The sequence below is a fragment of the Colius striatus genome, chromosome 1 (genome assembly GCF_028858725.1).
Source record: "Colius striatus isolate bColStr4 chromosome 1, bColStr4.1.hap1, whole genome shotgun sequence".
NCBI classification, from domain to species: domain Eukaryota; kingdom Metazoa; phylum Chordata; class Aves; order Coliiformes; family Coliidae; genus Colius; species Colius striatus.
The window spans coordinates 158,533,046-158,554,121 of record NC_084759.1 but is presented as its reverse complement, the minus strand read 5'-3'; the positions used below and the strand labels follow the sequence as shown (position 1 = coordinate 158,554,121).

The 21,076-nt window shown below is 34.9% G+C and overlaps 1 protein-coding gene and 1 non-coding gene across 2 annotated transcripts in view; one reads left to right on the top strand and one right to left on the bottom strand.

Annotated features, from left to right (window-relative positions):
- CFAP54 (cilia and flagella associated protein 54) overlaps positions 1–21,076 on the top strand; it is a 114,228-nt gene that overhangs the window by 12,508 nt on the left and 80,644 nt on the right. Inside the window, 13 exon segments of the mRNA XM_062015995.1 lie at positions 675–846; positions 3,788–3,846; positions 5,186–5,329; positions 5,771–5,884; positions 5,978–6,079; positions 11,646–11,844; positions 12,781–12,876; positions 13,967–14,079; positions 14,199–14,373; positions 14,951–15,036; positions 17,017–17,133; positions 18,161–18,299; positions 20,049–20,107. Of these exon segments, the coding sequence (XP_061871979.1) occupies positions 675–846; positions 3,788–3,846; positions 5,186–5,329; positions 5,771–5,884; positions 5,978–6,079; positions 11,646–11,844; positions 12,781–12,876; positions 13,967–14,079; positions 14,199–14,373; positions 14,951–15,036; positions 17,017–17,133; positions 18,161–18,299; positions 20,049–20,107 (1,575 nt within the window).
- TRNAS-AGA (transfer RNA serine (anticodon AGA)) lies at positions 2,511–2,592 on the bottom strand. Its single transcript has one exon. It is a non-coding gene; the product is annotated as a tRNA-Ser (tRNA).

Genomic DNA, 21,076 nt, shown 5'->3' with positions numbered 1-21,076 from the left:
TGTGTCCCTCTTAGCTCATTTTGTCATAGAATCATAGAATGGTAGGGGTTGGAAGGGACCTTTAGAGATCATCTAGTCCAACCCCCTGCAGAAGCAGGTTCACCTAGATCAAGTTACATAGGAACATGTCCAGGCGGGTGTTGGAGACCTTCAAGGAAGGAGACTCCACAACCCCTCCTCATGTGTTGGTTTGTTCAGATGATACTGTACTCTAGACAAGACTGAGATCAGATTAGGTTAGGTGTTACAAGGAAGTGAAAGAGCAATGCATCTATACAAGAGGAAGGTAATGAATTAGAGCGAGAATTAATGTGATACGGATAGAGAAATAGAGTGCAGAGAAAGCTTGCCTTAATTTACAGAGGACATCTAAGAGAAGTCAAGAATTAATCATATTCTTTGAATATCAATTTAATGCCTCATTTATCTTTTCTACCTTTGCCTCTTTTTAGCAGCTCTAGTGCGTTCAGTCTATTTGCATCCTGTGACACAGTAGGAACTGTGGTACAGAAATCTCCATATTCTAGTGCTTATTTCAGTGTCATGCTGATTTTATTTTTTTGTATGCTTGATCTTTTAATACTATTCTATTGTACTTTGCTGATGTGAAAAGGACATACGTGTCTTTAAAACTATATTTATATTAATTTTGTGTATCTTTCCATGTGTTTTAGTTCCATGCTTTACAAGAGAGGAATGTTTGCATTTATCAGATGGTTTGCAGCAGTGACAGAAATCTCCAGAAGCAAGAGTCCCAGAAGACTTGTTTCAATGTCTTGTCCTCATTACGACTAACTATGCAAGTGGCTTTACCTCAGGAAAATTTGAGTTGCCTTATCTACAATGGTACCTCAGGCTTTCCATTTACATTTCTTTGCTAAGCAAAGTGGTGAAGTGAAACTTTATACATATACTTTAAGGTCAACCTAAGGATCATGAATAAATTGCTAGTTAGCCTTCAATCACAGTAGTAGTTTTTATATTTTTTCTAAAATAAGAACTTTAAAATTTAAGTTCCTACATAGTCAGCTTTTTCCAGGTGGACTGTTGTAAAAGAAATAGCTTTTCATAGTAGCTTTGGTTAGAGTGTACTAATAAAATTAAATCTAACAGGATAATAAGGGCATTGTTTGAATGAACTGTGGTTAAAAAACCCCCATTTTTTTAATCAGTAATATGTGTTAATGAGTGTGGGTTTTTTTGTTTAGTTTTTTTTTTTTAAAGGGAATTGCAGATCTAAAACCTGATTATCTGACTTTCTTCTTTGTGTTTTTAAAATGATCTTTAAGGCTAGAGTTACTAATAAAGCTATTTGAAAAATACCATGTGACATTTAAGAATTTGAATTTCTGGATATGATTTTAATGTGCTGCTTGTAAATGCTTGACTTACCAAAAAAACCCAAAGAAAATGGAACTTCTGTGAGCTGGATATCTAGAGAATGGTATATCAAAATTTTTAAGAACAACAGTATATTTTTGCTTTTAAAGGCAAAGTTATTTAGTCAAAAGTCACAGAATTACAGAATCATAGAATGGTAGGACTTGGAAGGGACCTTTAGAGATCATCCAGTCCAACCCCCCTGTAGAAGCAGGTTCACCTAGATCAGGTCACATAGGAACATGTCTAGGCGAGTCTTGAAGACCTCCAAGCAAGGATACTCCACAACCCCTCTGGGCAGCCTGTGCCACTGCTCCGTCACCCTCACAGTGAAATAGTTTTTTCTTATGTTTAAGTGGAACTTTTTGTGTTCCAGCTTTATCCCATTACTCCTTGTCCTGTTGCTAGCTACAATAGAAAAAAGGGATGTCCCAGCCTCCTGACACTCACCCATTAGATATTTGTAAATATCAATCTCCTCCAGACTAAACAACCCCAATTCCCACAGCCTTTCCTTGTATGAAAGATGTCTCTCTGCAGAGCTGCTCTTCAACAATTCGACCCTCAGCCTATACTGGTTCAGGGGGTTATTCCTTCCCAGATGCAGGACTTTGCACTTGTCCTTGTTGAACCTCATGAGGTTCCTCTCTGCCCAACTCTCAAGCCAGTCGAGATCCTGCTGAATGGCAGCACAGCCTTCTGGGGAATCAGCCAGTCCTCCCAGTTTGGTGTCATCGGTGAACTTGCTGAGGGTACACTCTGTCCCCTCATCCAGGTGGTTGATGAAGATGTTGAACAAGACTGGCCCCAGAACTGATCCCTGTGGAACTCCACTGGCCACTGTGCCATTGATCACCACCTTCTGGGCAAAAGGCTTTTGTCTTTCTATTCTCTTTCTCACCTTCCTTCTCTTTCTCTGGCATCTCTCTCTGTATATGTCCCTCAGACTTTCTTTTTCCCAGGAGATGCTGCAGCACCCCATCCATGCCAGCATTTCTAGGGGAAGGCAGAGACAAGTGCTGTAGGCAAAGGGGATCTGTGTCCCATTGCTGGAGAGTCCATTTTGGTGGATCAGTGTCCCAGGACTGCAGAATGTCCTACCACAGGCAGCCCAAAAAGCAACTGTGCCCCGTAGTTGGCAGGATTCGAACCTGCGCGGGGAAACCCCAATGGATTTCTAGTCCATCGCCTTCACCACTCGGCCACAACTACCTGCTGCAGCCCAAATGACTATTATTAATTTGTTCTGCTATGGTCAAGTGTTGCAATATAAATTGATGAGATAATGTGGCTTTAATTTAATTTTGGAAAGTTTACTTTCTTTGAGCTACAATTTGTCAAAATTCTTATCTTTTTGTTTTGCTGAGACTCCAGTTGACCTCAGTCCTTATATTTCATGTATATTTTTTGTGTGGCTGTTTCTTAGGGAAAAGAATTAAAATGAAAATATACTCACCTGCCATTCTTAAGTCCCACTGCCTGTGGATAGAACAGTTCTCTGTACCAAGCCTAGCCAATAGTCTAATCTAATCAGAAATTGGCAATAACTCAGATTCTCCCCAGTTTCTAGGCATTTTTCTGCATTTTTTTGGCAGTAGATTTTGTGCCTCATTACACATTTGACTGAAAAGAAATCTTCCTAATGCTTGCTTCATGCTTGCTTATTGAGATAATAACACCCTTCTAGCTATGACAGTTGACATCGTGATTCCTCCCGCTGCCACAGGTGTCCCTTTCTGAACATTTATCCAGACAGAAGAATAGACTTTTTTTTTACCCCCAGAACTGCAATGTCTTTTATACTTCTAAAGGCTGATTTTTGAAAAGCAATTCTGTGACATAGCTTAAGTTAAGTAGATTTTTGACAGGATTTTATTTGTAAGTCACTTTGATGCTCTTGAAAACTCTAGTCACAATCAATTTTCTTAATTTCACTTCTCATACTTAATATCACATAATAGCAGTGTTGTCTGTCAGGACAGTGCCATGACAGACTAGAAGAATCATGTAAGATAAGATCTAAGAGGATGGTGGCTTTTGGTTTGGTTTTGTTTTGTATTTAAAATAGGCTGGCATTTGTATATAGAAATAAGATTTTTCTCTCTATCAGTTACTTAATACAATTTTATATAGTCTTATAAAAACTATATAGTTTTTAAGATTTCATTCTTTTATTATACTACTTCGTTGTGTAGGTATTTTTGAAGGTAACATAACCCAATAATTTTATGGCTTAATCTTTTCAAATTTAAAAGTAGTTATAGTTTCTTTCTTAAAGTTTCTTTTTCAGCCTCTGGAAATAACAACGTAGATATTAAGAAAAAGATTCAGTTAATTATCAGAAAAAAATTAATATAGGATTATGGAACTTAACTGCTTTTCATTTATTTTAATTTATTTTTTGCAGGTACTACTCAAATTTACACCATATGCAGACATTTGATGATGATAGGTCAATCTTCTAAGGTATGGCAAAAATAAATGGAAACAAGAGAAAAATTTACAGAAGATTGGAAAATGCACCCCTGTTTTGCATAGTACTGTACCTGGACTGTTCTATTTCATTGTCATTGCCGGTTGTAGCACTTTGTCACAAGGGAATAAAATGTTTAGATTGCATAATGGCTAAGCCTTCATGCCTTTATGACTCTACTTCATTCTCAGTTGCTGAATAGAGCCCAGCATAAAGTCTTGCGGATCTTTGAAATTGGATAGGTTCGACTGTTTCAGAGGGTTCTAGATGCCCTTTTTTTTCCCTTGTGGACACCTTTATTAAGTCACAAGAATTGGTCTTTTGTTTTTTAAAATACGGAAATGTACTGACACCTGGTGGCTAGGTTTTTAGTTGTAATACTTGATAAAAATGACATAGCCTTTCGTCCCTGTCTGTTTTAACTATGAATGTAATTTTTCTCCGTCTTCCCCCCCCCCACCCCCCAAAATTTTATCAGAGTCTAAATCAGCCTTAATTCGCCATATTTTCTTATCTTTTTAGTCGTTCACTCAGCAGGACATTTTTTTTTCTCTTTGAACATTTTTAATTGAAATCAGAAGTGATTTAGCACCTCTTTTAATCTAGTCAGACTTCTCCTATACAGGAATGAGAGGAATTATTCGTAGGTATTTCAGAGTCTTTGAATTCAGACAAAAAGAAAATCTGTATGTTGATCTAATTTAGGATTAAGGCTGTGCGTATTTTGTGTACCTGAGAGCACAGCTGGCCCAAAGAGAATGCAAGGGGAATACATTGTTAAATAAATTTAGTTAAATAAATTTAAATTCTTAAAATTAGACTGCTGAAATGACTATGTTGGCCCTAAAGTTAAGAACCCAAGTTATAGCTTCATGTCTGTAAGTTAATCTAAGCACAGGCTATTACCAAAGAAGAAGTCTCCATTGCAACCCAAATAAGCTTTCTGACCTAATTTGAAAACTAACTTAGAAAGAAATGATCAATGGAGCTGACACCAAAGATAACTTTCAAGATAAGAATAGATGAGAGAAAGGCAGGACCCCTATCTGATGACAAGGCTATGGTGAACTGGAGGGGTTAAGGTAGCTTACAGGTTAAAATATAATTCTTAACAATAATTTCAGATGAGAAAAAAACAATTAATATGCAGGAGGAATGCTTTGTAGTCAGTAAAACATATTAAAATTAATACAGTTTCTATGATTATTTCCCCCCTCTTTTAATTTGTCTTACTAGGAGAAGATAAGTCTTTTTATGTGTTTTTTAGTAATGGAGAGCATATTTGTGTAGATTAAAATGCATTTAGCTTGAAACTGGATTTCTTCAATACAGGTCCTGGAATACTTACTGTGGGCCAGTGTATGTATGGAATCATCCATTCCACTCTTATCTGTACATTATTTGACATGGAGAGCCACTCTATATACTGCGGTTTCTCAGTGTTATTTTGATTGTCAAGCTGGCATTCATGGAGAGGTATGCTGATTTACCATAAGTAACATTTCAGATGCAATCAAATAGGAAATACATATTTCTTTCAATATTTTTTCTTATTATCAGATTGCATGTATTTAGAGTTCTGCCTGCATTCCAAAATTGAACTGCAAAGTGAAGGTGTATTTCCCCCTGTAAATGAGTAATCAATTCAAAGTTAAATGCCATAGTACTTTATAATATCATTGTAGTCATAGACTTCTAGCATAGGCTTCTAGTAGTGGTCAGCCTTCATGCATATATTCAAAAAACATTTTGCAGAACTTTTTTTTTTGGTTGTTCATGCTTCCAAGAGCTTTCATTGCAACTCTTTGCAGTTGTCTGAAATAAAGAATGGTATGATTCTAAGATGAAATACTGAGCTACAGAATATGAATATGAAAGCAAAGTGTATATATATATATTTTTTTATACTCTGGACAGATATTTGCTCGCCGTGGTCTGATTAAAATTGATGAACTGAAGCAACTAGAAAATAGCAGTTCTTCACTGGAAAATTCAGAGGCAAAAATGATTTTTAGAGAAGCCACTCTAAAGGTATTATTCTGCAGTTCATTATAAACAGGTAAAGTGATTACAACATCTATTAATAGAACACAAAACAGTTTTATATTTTTTATTTTGTTTCAGATGTCAGTAATGATTTTCAAGAGAGCAGTATATGAATCTAGGAGAAAACCAAAAAGCTCCTTTCGGCCTAAGTTGAGGGTTAGCCTGAAAGAAGCACAAAATGTAAGTGTAATATTTTGTATAATCCTTCTTTTTATTTACTATTTGCATGTGATGACTATATGATATAATTCTGCTTAAGAGATATGGTGCTATTTACAAGGAGAAAGTTTTGCACTGATAGAATAGAAATTTCTTATTTTGGTTTCACTGTGCAAAGGAAGATCCATCTGTCTGACTGGTTATTCCTTTTGTGGTGGATGAATGATTTTTCTGCTTTCCTACTATTTGCAACTGTGATTTAAATTTAATTCCTACAGTATTCCCTAGGAAGCTGACAGAGATAAGCAACTGAAAGTACTGATCAGCAAGCTCTCAAAACCACACTCTTTTACTGTGTAATATTGCATGTTCATTGAGATGCTTTGTACCCATGTAAGTAAAAGGTCACAATCTCTTTGCACTGTGACATGCTATTGTGATAATCTAGCATTAGGACAAGGTATCTACAACAGGACAAGGGGTAATGGGATGAAGCTGAAGCACAAAAAGTTCCATTTAAATATAAGAAAAAACTATTTTACTGTGGGGGTGACGGAGCAGTGGAACAGGCAGTGGAACAGCAGTGGAACCTCACAGAGGGGTTGTGGAGTCTCCTTCCTTGGAGATCTTCAAGACCCGCCTGGACATGTTCCTATGTGACCTGATCTAGGTTGACCTGCTTCTGCAGGGGGGTTGGACTGGATGATCTTTAAAGGTCCCTTCCAACACTACGATTCTGTGATTCTATAGAAATATTATTCTGTGGGATACTCTTAGCTGATGGAGATATTAATACAGACAGTTTGATTTTAAGGAGCAAATTATTTTCTTTTGCAAATATTGCAATATAAAGAATTACTGTTACTGCACTATCATTGAAAAAACAATGGTTGCATGGGACTTTTGGAAGTCATTTATACCTGCCTCTGACTTGAAGCATGACTTTTGCCAATGATAGGTCTGATCAGCTATGACTTTATCTTCAAAACCTTCAATGAAGGACATTCTCTAGTCATTCTGGGTAACTTCTTACAATACTGCCCTACCCTCCTAATTAACATAATTTTCCTAGTGTCCAGTGTGCATGTCATCCCTGGTACATTAAAAATCACCTGAAGTGGAGTCATCAAGTCCAGTCCTCCAAAGTTGAAGCTATGGTCATTACTCCTTGTTATACTATCTGTTTCTTCTCAGAAGAGTTTGACTTCTTTTAAGTGTCTTCTTCAAGTAATCATGGGCAGCTATTAAGTCACCTATTAGCTTGCTCTTTGCCATACTAAGGCTTCTTCAAGCCTATTATTTTATATTTTATGCCCCAGTAATCTTAGTGGATCTCCATGAGACCCTATCTATCTTAGGATCAAAAGTGGTCGTAGTACTTTTGGTGGAGCCTCATGAATTCCAAGTAAGGGGAGAAAGTAAGCCAGACTGCAGGTTGTCTTCTTCAAGACAAGACAACACTGCTGGCTCAAGTTTAACAACTAGGTCTTTTTTGGCAGCGCTGCTCTTCTGAAAGTTAGTTTCCAGTCTGTACACATGCATTCCTCCCCAAATGCAGAGCTTGGCACTTCTCCCAGTAGAACTACTTCCTCGAGTTTCTCATCGTCTCCTTGAACTGAAATGCCATCATGCTCTAATTCTCGTGATGTAGATGTAGATCTTTTACATATGTACCTCCTAATATAATGGCAAAACTGAAGAATCTTTGCATTTTTGAAAGATGGAAAGAGATATTACAAAGTGACATCTTTTTAGCCACAGTTTATGTGATTTTGTTTGAGAACAGATTCAAACACTCAGAGCTGAATGAATAGGCTAAATCTGTGTATTTTATTCATAGTTATCTAATTTGTTCATAAAATATTTTGGGATAAGCTACACTTAAAAACATGTACTGCAGTAGGTAAGGTAAAAGCCAAATAATTTGAAATAAGAATGATGTATTTTCTGTCTGAAATATTTTTTAATATTTATGTAATTTTTATTATTTCTTTGCCATTAGTCTATATTATATTGGGTTTTTTAATGAAAATTGACTGCATCAGAAAGACTTATCAAGAACAACTGAAATTGCTCACTTTAACTGCTTATGGTTAATAGTAAAATTATAATGAAGCTATACCAATATGTTACAGATGTGATCTGATTGCATGAAACGCTTTTGTTACATAATTTATTCATCAAAGCTTTATAAAAGATTCTCTGATACTTCAGTTTCAAATCATTGACTTGAATTGTAATGAATATTAAACAGCTGTGTGGACAGCACAATCAATCTGTTCCAAACCTCATTTACTGGAACTTTCCCATTATCCAAAATAGGGCCTAAACCTCAACATATTTAAGTATGTGTGGTTTACACATATAAAGGTACTAGTCAACTTTCTTAAGGCAAATTGATTCTGTAAGACTGAAGTACTTCTGAATGATGATCATCAAAAAGTCTTGCTGAAATTAGAATATTATGAACTCATCATGCTTTCAAATAGGGTATTTAATCATCAGACACTTGTCATGTTACTAGCATCCTATGTTTGTCACATAGCAGGAATCTCATATATCTCCAGAAGCCTGAAAAATCTTCAGTAATTGATTTTGTTCTGCAGTGTCTCACTTTCTGACAAAATTGAATACTTGAAGTTAGAAAGAAATTGTTAGAAATTACAGTGTTCATAACTTCCCCACCAAAATATTTTTCTTCTAAAATGTGTTGCAACAGTTTTAATTACGTTTTTTTAAGGAAGAATTGTATTGAATTTTCATATTTGTTTCTGCATGTCCTTTGTAGTTTTACAATTGTTGAATGATATGAAATCTGAAAGCTCGATTTAAACAATTATTTCAAAATATTTTGTATGTGTATTAAAAGAGGCAAGCAAATGTGAAAAAATGGAACATTTATTTTTGCCTAATATTTTATCTTTCAAAGCAATTTCCTTTTTTGGTTATAGAATGTGTACAATGTAGTAGAACAGGTAGAATGTTTGTGTTTATAGCTCAGTCCAGCATGTTATAGAGGACATTCTGCTTGGATTAGCAAAGAATTAAAGCTCTTCTTTCTCTTCTAGAGTGTATGCAATGGAATTTGCTTTTGTACTTAAATCACCTTGAAAAATGAAAACAGGATAGGCAAAGATATTTAGTTTAAATTAGCTTTCACTTAGACGTTCTTCTGTAGCAGTGCAATGTTTTTTAAACATGACAATACAATGCTTATGCAAAAATATTAGTATTAGTAAATTACATGCCCATTGTACTCTGCATTTCAACAAAGGTATTTAAACAAAACCTGCGATTTGTGCTTACCCTGTCCTGGAATAAATGTGATATATATTGCTTTCTGCTTGCGTAGATGTGATTCCTAGATTAGGTTCTAAAAACAAATCTGCAGTGTGAGGGAAAAGATATATTGAATACAATGAGACAAAATATTTTTAAAAGAGTGTGGATTGTTTTGAAATTTTTTTAGTTTGCAAACATTGTTATGAGGATTTATGAAAAAAATTGGTTTGCAGTTATTTTGCTGGGAGAATGTGCATCACAGAATCACAAAATAGTTGAAGTTGGAAGGGACCTCTGTCGGTCATCTGGTCCAACCTCTCTACTTAAGTTGGATCACATAGAGATGGTTGTCCAGGGCCAAGTCTAGTTGACTTTTGAATATCTCCAAGGATGGAGACTCTAAAACGTCTCTGGGCAAGTTGTACCCATGCTTAGTCACCCTCAAAGTGAAGAACAGTTTCTTGAGGTTCACTCTAAACATCAGATGTTTGAGTTTCTGCCCATTGCCTCTGCTCCTATCACTGGGCACCACTGAAAAGAGCCTAGCTCCATCTTCTTTGCACCCTCCTTTGAGGTACATATATATATACTGATGAGATCCTGGTAAGCCTTCTTTTCTCCAGGCTGAACAGTCACAGTACTCTTGGCCTTTCTTCATAAGGGAGAGATTTCGGTCCCTTAAACATCTCTGAGGCCTTTCATTTCACTCTTTCCTGGTGTATCCATGTCTCTCACCAGGGAGCCCAGAGCTATACATGGTATTCCAGGTGTGGCCTCACCAGTGGAAGAGAAGGATTTGCTCCCTTGACCTGCTAGCAATACTTTGCCTAATGCAGCCCAAAATACTGTCAGACGCCTTGGCTGCAAAGGCACATTGCTGACTCATGTTCACCTTGTTGTCCACCAGGACCCTCAAGTCCTTTCCAGCCAAGCTATTTTCCATCTGCATGGCCCCCAAGCATGTACTAGTGCATGAACTTATTTCTTCCTAAATTCAGGACTTTGCACTTTTCCTTGTTGAAGATCATGAATTTCCTATCAACCTGTCAAAGTCCCTCTGGATGGCAGCATAACCATCAGCCACTTCTCCCAGCTTTGTGTCTACACACTTGGTGAGCATTATGGGGGACAGTGGCAAAGGCCTTAGTGAAGTATATGTAGCCCACATCTACCATTCTCCTCTACCAGGCAAGTCATTTTAACATAGAAGTGTATCACGTTGGTCATGCATGCCTTCCTCTTTGTGAATGCATGTTGACTACTTCTGATGGTTTTGTTGTCCTTCAGGTACCTCAAAATGGTTTTCAGGATTAGCTTGTCCATCGGTATACAATATTAACTTGTCTTTTGTGTTTGACTATATTCTCAGCAGAAATAGTTGTTCTGTCTTTGGAGAAGACAGGTAATTTTAGTATTGATGAGGCTCGCTCATTATGTAAGCTATTTGAAACAAAAAATAACCCTTTATTTCCAATACTCCCAGTACTGTCTGATATTGAATGGATCAGCCCTTTTTTTACATCAGGTGCATATCTGAACTTGTCTGTAAGTATTAATTTGGAAGCTGAAATAAAGGATGGGGATCCAGCAAAGTAAGAAGGAAATTTCCAAATTTCTGACTAGATAAATGTGCTTAGAAACTGATTGAAAGTGTTTTCATTTAGGAAAATGGCAAGTAAATAGAACTGAAATGTTGATGGATTATGAGCAACATTTTAAAGTATTGTGTCTTTGATTTTCTTTATGTCTTTATTTTATTTATGGTTATGTTACCATATAAACAGAACACTGAAATAAAATTTGAAAATATTTTTTCATATAGATCTCTGAAATTTCTACCTTGTAATTTTGTCTTACTACTTGAGGAAATGTGCAAGTGAGAGAATATAATAGTGTTTTACTTTCACTGCAGCGGTGAACATCCTAATCTTTCTCTGATTTTCCACAAAGTATCTCTTATAGTCAAATCTGTGTCAGTATAAGGAGAGACATGAGTGGCTTTAATCTACATGGCCTTAATACTCTCAGTCATGATTTCTATTGTGTTGTTTTCGAAGTAAAATATCATGCAGCAATGCGTCTGGTTGTTATGAAATCACGGCACTTCTTAAGTACTGTACATACTTAGTATGAGGCTTTACTATGCCTTTGAATCATGAGATTCATAACAATATCTTTTACAGTATATTATTTTCTGTTTTAAACATGTACTTACTTTCTGATGGAGAACTGTTTTGAAAGAAATCTTGCTTTATTGTAACTCAGTATAGATATTACAAAGCTTACATTACCTTTTCTTATTTAGTTGCAATGGCCTCGCACTACTACCGAAAGGCTGCTGACAGAAATGTTTGATGGTGTTGCAGCTCAGTTCCTTGCCATCCTAGAAGCTCTGTCTGATAGTAGCAGGCATGTGCTGCACCCTGATCCACCTGTTTCTGATGAAATTGAAATTCGCAATGTCATTTCAGAGCTTTTCTTTGCAGGCCTGGAGATCCTCTCAGGTAACTACATAAAGAAGCAAAAAAGAGTGTTAGTGAGGAGCCCAGACCTTCATATTATTATTATTTTTTTCTTTTATAAGAAAGTAGGAACTTGCCTGAAGGCATATATTTAATTTGTAGCAGTAGCACCTGTAAAAGCAGGCAATCTGTTTTATCAGCATAAAATTTAAGATAAAAATCTATGTTTATCTCTGTGGTCTATTGTATCAGTAAAAATCTATGCCAGTGCTTGTAAGGCTGTCTCTCCAACTCCCTTCCCCCAAAGGCCAGTAGGCTGAAGGTGTACAGGAGGCTGAGAGAAGACAGAGCTGGGACAGCTGATCTGAACTCAGCAAATGGCTTTTCCATACCATATGACACCATGCTCAGCAATAAAAACTCAGAGCATTAGTGATTGTGGCATTTGTCTTCCTAAACAACTGCTACACATTCTGAGGCCCTGCTTTCCAGGAAGTGGCTGGATATCTCCCTGCCTATGGGAACTAGTGAATAAATTCTTTTGTTTCTTTTTATTTTGGTTTCTTTTGGTGTGTGATTTTTTTTTGTTTGTTTTTTCTTGCATGCAGCTTTTGCTTTTCTTATTAAACTGTTTTTATCTCAACCCATGAGCTTTTCCATCTTATTTTCTCCTCCAGTCCTGTTGAGCTGGGTGGGGGTCTGGAAGCCAGGCCAGGTGAACATACCATGGTGTTTCATGTATTTTTAAAAAATTACTCAAATTCAGATTTAAAAACATTGGACTTGATGATTCCATCCAAACTTCTTTTTCTGGGCTCTGGACTGAATGTAGCCATAGATATAGAGATATTTAGTAAAAGAATATAGAGACACTAAATGCATTTCAAAATCCCATTGTTTTGATATGATTACTAGCTAATTAGACTCTAATAAGTAAAATAACAAATTAACAAATTTAACAAATTGTCTATATTAAAGGTGGAGTGAGCAATACTGGAATTCAAGAAAGTCATTGCACTGATCATTTTGGTATAATTAATGCATCATCAACCCTTCTGCAGTTAATACTAACAGGTAAAATTATTTTGAATTTTCATAGGATTCTGTATCCAGTGATGGATGTGCTTGGTGAGCAGAATTAATTTTCATATTAGTAGCAGTTCTATGCATAAAGTGACTGCAAAATTTGTTTTCTTTGCATGAGATATGTTTGTTTATACATATAATGTTAAAGCAGTCAAAAGAGACAATGTACAAATGTCATTAAGATTTTCTTAACACAAGTATTATTTAAATAGCATATAGTAGTATATGGACATTGTAATCACATTCTGTTCAGCACAGCACTTCATGTAGATATTTTAATGTCCCTAAACAATCATTCAAAGGCCAAGTTCTGCAGTGATGCCCTAGTATATTGGTATACTCTTGTGGAAGAGAAGTCGGATGCAGTAACAGACGGGCTGTTAAAAGCTTGTTCACATTCTTGGGCCAATCACTGTGCTGCTTTGGAAAACAACAGCTATCTGTTACTAAGTTAACATAGCTAACATTTTTTGACTGAGTGACCATGTGCCCAGGTGATATGCCTATGACAGTGGCGTATTCTTAGTACTGCAGAACACTACTGAATATATTAGCTAAGATGCTTAGCATTCCAAGGACCAGGAAATCCAGGAAGATCTGGATAAACTTTAAGGGTGAGAAAGCAGACTTTGTATGTGTACATACATATTTTTCTGATACAATAATAATGCTCTCCTATCTTGTAATAAAATTTTCACGTTTCTGGGTAATTTTTTTAAACTAAATTTCTGGTAAGAGGGATCATTATGGGGTGATACATAGATTTAAGCTCTTTCTGCAATAGAAAGGGGAAGATCCATTATATTCTCTACACAGATATGTTAAAATCAGTAATAGTACTGATGTTACCTCTTCAGAATGTAACAAGACATTGTGTGTCATTAATGTAAGCATTACAGCAAAATAATCAAGGTATTGTATCATGTACAGGTATTAAAACATAATTCTAGATTATGCTGACTGTTCAAAAGCAGATGTGGATTTTTATCTTTGTACTTATCAATACTCAAATTATTAAATTAAACTTCTAAATATATATGTATAGAAAACAGAGAAAATATTTTTGTTATCACTACAGGAGAAAAAGCAGTGTCTGGAGATGCTGCAGTGAAATTCGTAAAACTAGCTTTCAGCTATGAAGAGTGGGATGTGTTTGATTCTGCTGCTGAACTTGTTGTTAATTTTCTTCAGGTAATCTAGGCATTCTATTCAGACACTCTTTACGTAGTGTTTTCCCATGAGGGTAAGGAAGAGTATTCAAAGCATGTGCTTTTAAGACAAATTTCTATTGTTTTTTTTCTCTCAATTAGGCTCAAGATGACCCAACTTGGAAGAAAGCTGAAATGGATCTCAAACTTCTTACACTGATGCAACCTTTACTGTTTCCAAGAAAAGATACACATGGTTTTTCTATTAGTGAAAATAATACCAAAGAAGCTGTGGTGCTTCATGATTCTGAAAAGAAGCAGACATTTAGAAGTGAGTGTTGTTCAGTTGTAGCTGTCTTTGCATTAAAAATACTACTGCAGCAAGGAATTTTCTGATTTAAAAACTATGAAATATGGTCCATGCAGTGGTCTATGACAAAAACTAGCAATCGAGAAACTACCATCTATTGAATTTTGTCTGGTTTTCATTTACCAAAACATGACTTTATACCATTTACCTCAAGTATGGAAATGCATGATGTGTGTTAAACATGCACCAAGTTATATGCAAAGATGTAACAAGAATGGATGTTTTCAGATGGATTTTCAGGGAAAAATGTGTGTTAGTTTGTTTTTATAGCATTGAAACAAGAAAAACTTGTTGTAGTAACTGTAGTTTAAATCTATGACATTCCAAATAGCTGCAAATATCTTGAAAACCAGAAATCCTTACTTTTCACAGAAGTTAATAAACTTTGAGACATCTGCCCTCTTTGTATTTATTCTTTCTTAGACCATATTATCTGCTAACATAAATGGGTCATTCCTAGCTTTTAATATATATATTTGTAACTAGAAATAACATGTTGCCTTTCCTTCTTTTTTCTTTTTTTTTAAATAATCACTGAATGTAGAGGGTACCTTAAAGTGTGGAGAGCCTTCTCATGATCTTATCATTTTGGCAACAACAGTGTTTACCTATGTCTCAACATCTGAGCAGGTAATAATAGAATTAAAGACATTTCTTCTCAATGAATTACTTAATCGGTAATGAATGCATATAATTGAAAACTAAAGGAATCAATTGCATGATCAATAAATTGCAAGAATATAAAAATGAAAAAAATGTAATAAATGTGATAAATGTGATAAATTTGTGATTAAAAAAAAACACTTTTTTTTTTTTATTAGTGTTATGTAATCAGGATACTTTATAAGTATCTAATGAATATTAAATCTATTTGGAAGGCCATAAGACTAATTACATGTTTCAGCTGATCAAGCAGAGATCAAGTTTCTTTAAGTATATTAGAGATAGGTGGGCAAATGCTAATCTGTAGAGAACACTTCTGCAATATTTATAGAAATGGGAGCAGTTATCCTAAGGAATGGTAATACCTTTATAGCAGCAGTATGCTTGCAATTTAAGGTAAATTCTCACAGCAAGAACAAAAGCAAGCAGCAGCAACAACAAAAGCAAAGAACATTGGACTTTCTGTGAATTCTCTACTGTAGGATAATCTCATTATATATCTGTTGGTTTATTCCCAGAATAACCACTTTTAGGTTACTTGCTTAAACTGAGATTTCCCTTAATCTGCTGCTGTGAGGGGAAAAAAAAGTAGTCTTCACTAGCAGTTACATGAAAATAGTTTTTGATCCAAAAGACTAATGATTTTTTTTTTTCCTGATCTGCAAACGTGACAAATGTCTTAACTGAAAAAATTATTTTAGATATAATTTGAATACTAGCTCACTTTGGTTGTAACTGTGGCACACACGTTTTTAGCTTTAGTGAAATATTTTTAGTCTAAATAGTCATAGTCATGTCTCACCTATGAAAGTTATATCTTTAGATAGCATGATTTGTCAGGATTTTTACCTGGCCACTGTATCATGGAAGCAGGTTACCTGGATTTAAACTCTTCTCATTCTTCAACATTTTCCCACAAATCTCCTCAATATCTAATCTGTCCAGGGAAGAAAGACAAATTCTCCCTGACAGAGATTTCTCTGATGGTGAAGTTTCATGATATAGCTGAACCAATCTAAGAGTTTGCTGCCATTAAATGAGTGTCAAAAGTAATCTTGATTTATTTCTTTTTCTCTCTTTTTCTCTCCTCAATCTTCAATATCAATATCCCTGAAATCTTATGCTCATGCACAGAGGAGTGTACAAATAGTATGGATATAGCAGGCTAGAGTTTCACTGCACCTGAGATACTAGTCCAACTCTGGTATAAATAGTGGTGAAGATGTGTCCTTAATCACTGTTCCTAAAATGTTTAAAACAGTGCAATCAGACTTGATTACCATTTAAAAGACATTAATTAGGAGATTAACCAAATATAATATTGACTTTGTTAATTATTCTCTTCACAAGATGCAGATGTGTTTTACAATCTCTTTCAGTTGTTAGATATTCCACTCCAGCCTTTTTTCTAGTTGTTTAAATTGTTCTTCTCCCTCATCTGAGATGCACAAACAATCCATGGAAGTGTTTTGTCAATGCAAAACTAAATCTACTAACTTAGGTCTTCTTCTGCAAATATTTAGATTCTGTAATAAAAAAGAAAACTGTTAGATTTCATTACTTGGTTCCCTTAGAATGAATCAATTATTGTAACATTTCACCAATAGTTAATTTTTTTGTCTCTATCATGTAATTTTCATCCCATAGTTTTCCTTGTCTGTGTTACTTTTAAGAGCTTGATAATAAAAAAATGGAATTAAAGAACCCCTACCTCTAAACCCATTTGTATTGCTGGAAGAAGAGAATCTTGGGAGATCTACCAGAAATTACTTAAGAAAAAATATTACTTAAGCTTTCAAAATATTGTCTTCCCTTATAAGAAAGATAAATACGATAATGATTTCTTTCTTTAATTTGAAAAATATTAAGACTGTTGTATGTACTGAGTGATTTTAGAATGTTTATACACATACCTGTTTCTACAGTTATATTCTTTTTTCTTTCCAGAATATCCAACCTGACAAAGAAATACTTGCTGATATAATAATGTTTTTATGGCAGAAGTGTGAACTGGGACAAATGCAAATGAGTGGAAGTGATATCCACAAATATAAAGCTTACCAAGTACTCCTTTATTATAATGTATTTCTTTTATTTCAATCTGTTATAGTAAAGCCAAGATAAAATATTGATATGCAGTCTAAGTACATTTTCTTATGGTAAAATGCAGATAAATCTTGGCTGAAAATGTGAATTGCATATGGACTTTGAACATAATGTGCTCCCATATGCCAGTATCAAACTCTCTTAGCCTTTCCCCAGTGAAGTAACCACTTAGCAGGCCATGATGTAAGAAGAAACATTTTGCGTATTGTGGCAGGAAATCTCAATATATTTCAGGAAAGTTACTTCTTTTAGGGTCGTGTTTTAGTGGTGAATGTGGCAGTGCTAGGCTAAGAATTGGTCTTTTCCAACTTGAACAAGTCTGTGATTCTGTGAAAGTTCACTCGATCAGTTGAACAAAGTGACAAAAACCTTACAGCTTAAGAGAAGGGCAATGGGAGTCAGTAGTATTTGGCCTACTGAATAGAGCCACAGCCTTATCTTGAACTTTTCTTGAGACTGAAGGATAATTTATACTAGTTTCTCTGGGCTACCAGTTGATGCTAACCAAACAGTTCCTAGAGCTAATTTTGTGGCTCTGATCCCTGTACTAAAACTGTTCAGAAATTCACCAGAAGGTGGTGTACAGTTACTTTCCTCTTTTATACTGTGTAAGTGTATAGATATGGGAATAAATGAGAGGCAAATGATCAAATCTGCTGCAAGATTTGCCAGATTATGACAAGATATAAATGTTGTGCCTGCAGAGCATTCATAAACCATTCTAAAATAATAAAATATAATAATATTCTAAAATAAAAAAGTCTACTGTCTGAAGAAATAGAGGTTTTAGAGCAGCATAAATTCAGCAACGTCTGGTGACGTTGAAACAAAGAAGCCAAATCCAAGAAAGGTGTTGTGTCCATATTTATGAATATTTTTGAAGAGTTTTGGGTGCAAAACTGCATCTACTTCTGTGATAAACAGATATTTTACAAAAAATTAACTCTATCTTGATTCTTTTTCTTTTCCTTCTCTCCATTTATAGTGGGTTCATATACTCTGGATAATAAATGAAGTAATTCACAAGAGCAGCCTAGCAGCCACTCATGCTGTAATGCTGGGAGAGCTAACCTTACGTCTAACTGTAATATTGGAAAACCTAGCTGATTCTACAGATAAATCAGGTAAAGCCTTCAACAAAATTTTAGTTTAACTTCAAGAATGACTTTCAAGACTGGAATTTTTTCCAGTTGAAAACTTTGACAAATGCACATATTCAAAAATTACTGTAAAGATATTGTTGAGACTAGAATGATATTTTTTTGTACACAAGATTTTATCCATAACTCGAGCAAATGAAGTGTGTTTTTCAAAGGATTTATGCCTTATTTCCTTACATTTATGATTCTACTGAAGTAACCCAATTTTGAATTGCATCTTTTATGATACACTCCCCATAGGTTTTCTACACGTCTCTTGAGTAGCCTCAGATCACTCCTTTGTTGCCTAAGTATTGGCTAGGCAGAAAGCAGAGTGCACTGTGTCTCCTTTGGAGCATTCAAGTGCTGATTGACTAGTGGCAGGCCTAACAGAGGAGGGAAAGATTGAGGTCATACTAAAGCTTTTGCTTTTATTGGGTCATTAATTTGAATCTCTTGTCTACATACGTCTTGATTTTTGTATGGGAATTCAATTGTCTTTGAAATTGAGCTTAACATAGCTGACATTATAGAAATATAATGCAATCACAATCACATTAAACAAATTTCCTTCCAAAACCTCACTAATGCTGTACAATATGAATATTTAAATATACTTGGAAAAGCTCTCTTGTGAGTCTTGGAATATGAATCATAGTTTCCATAAATGTTTCACAGTAACTACGGACCCTTTTAGGCCATATCTAGGAACAGAAGAGGATAACAATACCATTTACTCTTTTGAAAGTAAGAAAATCTTGGAACACTACTATTCATTATACAAGTAGAGTAGGTATTGTTCTCTGTTCTGTTATGAAAAACATACCATTTTGATGGAGTTTGGATGAATCCTTATTGTAGCACCTCTGCTGTTTTTCATTCAGTTCAAATATATCTTTTTGGAGGAAAAAGGGCTGAATAGATAGGAGCCATTGGTCAAACAGGCTGATAAATAGCCAGTCAAGCACATGCTTCTGCTGAGATGAGTCTTTTTACTGCATTAATGCCAAGTGAATCTAAGTTTTCTCATTTGTGCAAATAGACAGAAATAAACAAGAAAAAGCCACACCAAGAGTATAGGAGTGGCTAGAAGGTTGTCCCTCAGAAAGGGGAAAAGATTAATTTATTTTGATGAAGAAGTAAAAATTTGGCAGGCTAGAGGGTTTTGACCAAGAACAAAGAAATCAGTTCCTCTTCTTTGACTGCTTTCTCTTGTTTTGAAAAGGAAACCACAATGCTAGATGCATTGTTTGTAAATGAAAAGAATTTAAACATTCCAAATGAACATTAAAAGGGTGATAATAGCTCTTCAAGGAATACTAAATTGAAATATCATAAAAGTATGACCTCATGTATTTAAAAATATTCCCGTAAGTTAAATTTGAATTAAACCCACTGTGAATTAGGTAACAATAGATTTTGATTGATTATAAGATGTTAAACCGATATAAAGGCTACAACAATTACATCCAAGTCATTGGATTGGATATAATGTTGCTATGGAGTATAAAAATATTGGATAATCATATGTTGAATTAGTATAATTGTACATATGTTGCTACTGTGTTGACACCCTGAAAAGCTTTACAAGAAACAGTATCATTACCTCTCTGAAGTGCTGAAAAACTGAATTGTTACCGGACTTCTTAAGTTAATAGTAGAGCTAATCAAATGGTACTAAAATTTTCTGAGTATTTTTCATTTTCACTTATTGAATTTCTTCTTATGAAAAAGGAAAAAGAAGTGCCTCTGCCTTGCAAGATAGAACCTGGGATATGCCTGAAATAGTGATGGTAATGTCTATTTCGTTTTCATTCATACAATGTTTTTGAGTAGCATAAGAGCCTGTATTTCTGCTTGAAGCTTTTGATACAATTCTGTATTTATTTTTATAAATGGAAATATTTTACACAATTGTGCTAGTGCAAAGGAAAAAAGGAAAGATTTTTTTCAAATGAATAAAAATCTTAAATTTTTCCTGTAGTCTGTGATATGGGAGATGTTTTATTTGAACTGTTTCACAGTGTGAGATTTCCATAGTACGCTCATTAGATGCCAATGTATAGTACTAGCTTTAAAGGGTTTGATAGCACTTTTTTTTTAAAGATCATACAAGCTTTAGTCCTTGCTTTGGTTAGGAAAGTATTTTGGGTTGTGCTTTTGCTTATTTGTTTTTTAAGGGTGATGTGAAATAGATGGAGCATCTTGAATGTCATTGTGTTGTCAGTGTATTCAGTGCTCATCACTTTGCGGAAGTGTCCAATGAAATAGTTCAAAATTACTTACTAAAACAGATTAAGAGGAAAAGACGTATATTAGTCTGAGGATTGAGGAATTTTTTCAATCATATGTCTTAATGCTGAAATACATGGAGAAGCTTTAATTCAGCAACAGTCTGCTTAAAGGTTATGTTTTCTGAAAAGTCAGCTTTTTCTTAACAGCATCTACTGCAACATTGAAAAACGGCTTGTGAAAAATACTGTGTTTGTCAATTTAATTAGCTAAGTTCAGTTTCATTCTTCTGTAAGCTAACTCTTTGAGTTAGCAAACTGATTTTTGAGAGCTGAAGGAATATCAGTCCCAAATCAATGAAAATTACTTGAAATTAAAAACATTGGTTTTAGAATATGAAAGCATGGGGAGCAGTGCCTGTGTAATGGTTATTTGACAGTTTAAACTGCAACAGCTGAAAATAACAGCAATTTACTTTTGATAGTCCATGTTACAGCTTTTAATGCTGTTATCTAATAAAATGTGTTTCC